Source organism: Notolepis coatsorum (genome assembly GCF_963971535.1).
Source record: "Notolepis coatsorum genome assembly, chromosome: 1".
Taxonomy (NCBI): Eukaryota; Metazoa; Chordata; class Actinopteri; order Aulopiformes; family Paralepididae; genus Notolepis; species Notolepis coatsorum.
This window is the reverse complement of record NC_140165.1, coordinates 241,356,028-241,362,027: the sequence shown is the minus strand read 5'-3', so window position 1 is coordinate 241,362,027 and position 6,000 is coordinate 241,356,028. Positions and strand designations below refer to the sequence as shown.

At 45.0% G+C, this 6,000-nt stretch overlaps 1 protein-coding gene across 1 annotated transcript in view; it reads right to left on the bottom strand.

The window, feature by feature from the left end:
* LOC311224464 (unconventional myosin-XVIIIa-like) overlaps nucleotides 1-6,000 on the bottom strand; it is a 283,821-nt gene that overhangs the window by 130,948 nt on the left and 146,873 nt on the right. Inside the window, 1 exon segment of the mRNA XM_084309468.1 lies at nucleotides 1,901-2,048. Coding sequence (XP_084165594.1) covers nucleotides 1,901-2,048 — 148 coding nt within the window.

Genomic DNA, 6,000 nt, shown 5'->3' with positions numbered 1-6,000 from the left:
ATAGACATATTAGTATGATAGGTAGTAGTATAAGTATAGTAGCATAGTACAGTAGTATAGACATATTAGCATGATAGGTAGTAGTATAAGTATAGTAGCATAGTACAGTAGTATAGACATATTAGCATGATAGGTAGTAGTATAAGTATAGTAGCATAGTACAGTAGTATAGACATATTAGCATGATAGGTAGTAGTATAAGTATAGTAGCATAGTACAGTAGTATAGACATATTAGCATGATAGGTAGTAGTATAAGTATAGTAGCATAGTACAGTAGTATAGACATATTAGCATGATAGGTAGTAGTATAAGTATAGTAGTATAGTACAGTAGTATAGACATATTAGCGTGATAGGTAGTAGTATAAGTATAGTAGCATAGTAGTAAGGTACATAAGAGTCCAGACGGTAACAAGGTTATTTTTTTTTATATTTTCTTTTACAGTTAGTCCCTGGGAACCTTGGTAGATATTATTTAACAAGTAGTATTTAGATACTATTTATTTTTATTTAACCTTTATTTAACAAGGCAGGTCAATTAAGAACAAGTTCTTATTTGCAATGACGGCCTGGCGAGAGGACAAAAGGACCTCTCGAAGGGTAACAGGGAAAGGGGCCAAGAAAAGGGACGATACATACATCACAGAGGTAAGGGAAATAATTAAATCACACATCAAACAAACAACCAACCAAATAAAATGACACGGTATGTAATACATGAAGCAGAACAGACCCATTACAGTAAAAAGGCTGGGTGATGGGCTGGGTTGCAGGTGTGTGTAAACAACTCTCCTCTACTGTCCTTAAAAGTAGTGAGTGATCAATTTGTCCAATTTCAAAGTATTTTGCATCTCGTTCCAACTGCTGGTAGCAGCTAATTGGAAGGAGGATTGACCAAAGGAAGTGTTAACACTGGGAACATCTTGTGAGATATGGAGAGCAGCTCTGGTGTTATAGGGAGTAGTTTTTTGACTATTTGAACAAGTGTATCAAATAAGGAGGGGTCAGACCAAGGACGGTTTTGTAAATGAGTGTAACGATGGCCAATCTACAGACGTGTATAAGTGACAGTGATGTGTTGAAAAGAGGGCATTTGTAGCAAACCTAATTACTGAGTATATCAGCAGTATATTTACAGTATACCCGATATAGTGAAGGCACTGGGTATAACACTGTATGATAGCCATGTGCAATAACTACGTATATACTGTAAATATATTCATCTATATCTGTATGAATAGATCTGCCTATTACCCCGTCTACATACCTGTGTACACAGGGGTTCTCAAACTTTTTTATGCCACAACCCCATTTTATTTAGGATTTTTCTTGGCGACCCCACACTTAATGTATCGCGTAATACATTAAGGAATTAAGGAATATCGAAATAAAAGCACACGTTGTAGAACTTGATCATGCATATTTATTAGACCGTTTTATTACAGCACTATGTTATCAATACATTTATAAAGCGAGGCATATTTAGCCAAAATATGTTGCCAGAACATAAAAAAAATGAAAAAGTGCTTCAAAGAATTATTATTATTATAATTATTTTGCTTTTTATTTACTTGCCAATGTGCGACCCCACTGTCACCTACCCACAACCCCACTTTGGGTCGTGACCCGTAGTTTGAGAACCGCTGGTTATATACTATATCTACATCTGTATTATATCCCATATCTACTCTACATCAGTTATACCACTGGGCAGTATGGCTTCCAACCACAGTGCACAGTGCTGTATCATCGGCGTACGGTGAGATGCAGTTAGCGGTTTCCCCTGGAGCCCCGGCGCGCTCCTCTGTGGCCGTGTGTCCTGGTTAAGACTAAAGCAGACAGTGACGGAGCGTCCTGCCCCTCTGGTGCGTCCCCACAGGGGGCAGCAGAGTCCCTCACCTCTGCTGTTGTCTCCCTGCGCCGGGGGGCCGTAGTAGCTGAAGAGTCTGGCCAGCAGGGTCTCCTCTGTGCCCCCGGGCTGCACCGCCTCCTCCTCCATCAGCCACAGCAGGCCCCGCGCCTCGTCCGTCCGGGCCAGGGTGCGCACCTGGGGGGGGGGGGGGGGGGGGAGCGAGAGAGAGAGAGAGCAAGAGAGAGAGAGACACACACACACACACACGGGTGATAAAACATAAGACCTCATAATAGAACATCATATGAAGTGCACCCAAATGGATAGGGCAGCAGAATCACTAGGTATCCTGTTTTACACACACACACACACACACACACACACACACACACACACACACACACACACACACACACACACACACACACACACACACACACACACACACACACACACACACACACACACACACACACACACACACACACACACACACACACACACACACACACACACACACACACACACACACACACACACACACACACAGGTTGATGTAGCACAGTATACACAGTCATAAAACAAGTACACCCAAAATGACAGGACAGACCCAGTGACATTAATGTGACTAATTATCCCGTATACACACACACACACACACACACACACACACACACACACACACACACACACACACACACACACACACACACACACACACACACACACACACACACACACACACACACACACACACACACACACACACACACACACACACACACACACACACACACACACACACACACACAGTAATAAAACATAACCTCTTATAATATAACATAATGAAGTGCACCCAAATCGGTAGCAGAATTATTAGGTCCCCTGTTGCGCACACGCAGGTTGATACAGCACAGTGTCTCTCATATCAAGTAAACCCACACCGACAGGACAGTCAGTAACACACACAGAGTCTCAAGCTGGTGGACAGGCAGGAGTTGCAGCGTTCACACTTCCTCCCTGCGTCTGTAAATGGTAGATCTCATACTCACCCGTGACCACAACACATCCCACTCTACCAGCCATCCACTGCAGTTCACACCCATCCACTCGGCAACACATCAAGCCCACGCACAGCAACGCTCTACCCAAAAAACAACCCGTCTCTCTCAGTGTGTTTTTTTTAGACAGAGGAATGTCATGTTGCCAAAACAGGCTTCATGATAAAGGTTGTGCTTAACGTGGCCGTCCGCCCATTTTTATAACCTGAATCCTGCAGTTCTGTCGACGTTTTAGGTCAGACTATGTTCACCTCGCAACAGAACCATAGGATTAAGGTTAAGAACTCGTAACTCTTAATGATGAACTCTTAAAAGGAGCTGTAAGTGGTATTTGTTATAACAAGTGGTCTACGTGTAAAAAATAATAATAGCTCTACATTCCGACAGCCATCACTGATATAGAGTGTCTGGTCAGTAACATGGGTCTCCCAGTCCCTCGGCTCTGCAGTAAACAGCCATCACTGATATAGAGTGTCTGGTCAGTAACATGGGTCTCCCAGTCCCTCCACTCTGCAGTAAACAGCCATCACTGATATAGAGTATCTGGTCAGTAACATGGGTCTCCCAGTCCCTCGGCTCTGCAGTAAACAGCCATCACTGATATAGAGTGTCTGGTCAGTAACATGGGTCTCCCAGTCCCTCCACTCTGCAGTAAACAGCCATCACTGATATAGAGTGTCTGGTCAGTAACATGGGTCTCCCAGTCCCTCCACTCTGCCATCACTGATATAGAGTGTCTGGTCAGTAACATGGGTCTCCCAGTCCCTCGGCTCTGCAGTAAACAGACATCACTGATATAGAGTATCTGGTCAGTAACATGGGTCTCCCAGTCCCTCCACTCTGCAGTAAACAGCCATCACTGATATAGAGTGTCTGGTCAGTAACATGGGTCTCCCAGTCCCTCCACTCTGCAGTAAACAGCAATCACTGATATAGAGTATCTGGTCAGTAACATGGGTCTCCCAGTCCCTCGGCTCTGCAGTAAACAGCCATCACTGATATAGAGTGTCTGGTCAGTAACATGGGTCTCCCAGTCCCTCGGCTCTGCAGTAAACAGACATCACTGATATAGAGTATCTGGTCAGTAACATGGGTCTCCCAGTCCCTCGGCTCTGCAGTAAACAGCCATCACTGATATAGAGTGTCTGGTCAGTAACATGGGTCTCCCAGTCCCTCGGCTCTGCAGTAAACAGACATCACTGATACAGAGTGTCTGGTCAGTAACATGAGTCTCCCAGTCCCTCCACTCTGCAGTAAACAGCCATCACTGATACAGAGTGTCTGGTCAGTAACGTGAGTCTCCCAGTCCCTCGGCTCTGCAGTAAACATAAAATACATTTTATGGTAGCCCTTCCCACTTTAACCAATCAGGAGAGAGAACCCCACACAGCAAAAATGGTCAGACAAAAATCCTCCAAAACCTCCTGGTGTGCTTGGCAGAGACTGCCGACCGCGACGGAGGCGGGTAAGGGGTGCAAACAGGCTGCCTTTGAATACAAAGGGAGCGCTGCTTCCAGAACCTCCACTGTGTTTCTGGAGACTAACTAATTGCCCAGGTGACACTTGGATCCCTTTCAGAGATCCAGCTACTGCAAAACAAGCGCATCTCCGTACAGGATCTGAAACCAAAGACATCAGGGGGGAATTGCTCATCAGAGCTGATTCCGTTTTGACTACGGTGAATTATTTATTTGCAAACTACTTCTATGGGTATTTCCGCTCTTTTCTGGGTCTATCAGTCTCTCCTCGGGCTGAATCCCTGCGTGCCGCTGTCAGCTGTGGCAACGCCAAGCCACCACTGGGTGATTGAAGGTTATGTGCCGGCAACAATGGCTAGGCTCTGCCCATATTTGGGCTTCCGCTTCCAGATGCACCTGCAGCTAGTAGTCCATCAATACCAGCTGGCGAATCACGACGGGATGCACGTTTTGAGGAAAGTGAGTAAATAGGGGGCAGGGGACACTCTCTCACATCAGGGGCGAGGAGGCAGACCGGTAAGAGGAGGAGGCAGACCGGTAAGAGGAGGAGTCAGACCGGTAAGAGGAGGAGTCAGACAGGTAAGAGGAGGAGTCAGACTGGTAGGAGGAGGAGTCAGACCGGTAAGAGGAGGAGTCAGACCGGTAAGAGGAGAAGCCGCCCGGCAGACTTCAGTTAGATTTAAATTAAGTAAGTGAGATAAATGAGGACAGTAGAGTGTTTGATTTAAAATAAAGCTAACTATTATTTTTGGAACCACAACTGGTGTGTCTATCTGTTTTATTCTGCAACCCCTACACCTGGAATTGCCACAGAATTCAATAGTTTGTCTGGTTCAGAGTTCAGAGTTCAAGCTCTGCTTGGCTTTGTACACGCAAGTTTGTTTATTTGTTTGTCGCCTTCTCAATCACTTTCAATACAATCCGCACGCTTCTAATCTGAATTATAACACTTGTTAATCTTGCTTTCTCGGGCCAATACACATGGCATTTCTGCAAAGGCCAGGTGCCATGCGAAGTTGCCTCATAAATAAACTTAATTGGATGGGTTTTGTAGGGAGAAGCCGAGCCTGACTTTCAGTCTGACAAGTGAAACCAATCAAAAACTTGACTGCAATTAATATCGCTGATGTGAAATGAATTCCAAGAGGAAACTGAGCGAATTATTAGAAAAACAACGAGCGGCAATCATCAAAAGCTGAGTTAATTGGGTCGAGGTAACGCGGCTGACACGCCGTACAAAGGCTCATTTGTCAGCTTGTGTCACAAAGTTGACTCAATTTCGGTGTAATATCGGGCAAAATGAAGAGAGACGGGCAGGTAGTGTGTACTCTATCTTGTTAACATCTTCATCAAAATGCAGTCATCTGCATGCAATGAGAGCAGGCGAATATCAACTCCTGAACATACTCTAGAAATTGAAATCCCCAAAAAGAATTTGAACCAAAACGTGGCATCTGAAGCGAGTTTCGCACCTGCCGATGGGCAGATGATTCACACCCAGGGAGGTTAGTGTCACGCACAAAGACAGACATGGACACAAACATGAAACATTGAGACACTTCCAAAAACAGAGGTCGTGGAATTTAGGCTTTTCACAGAATGTTTGGA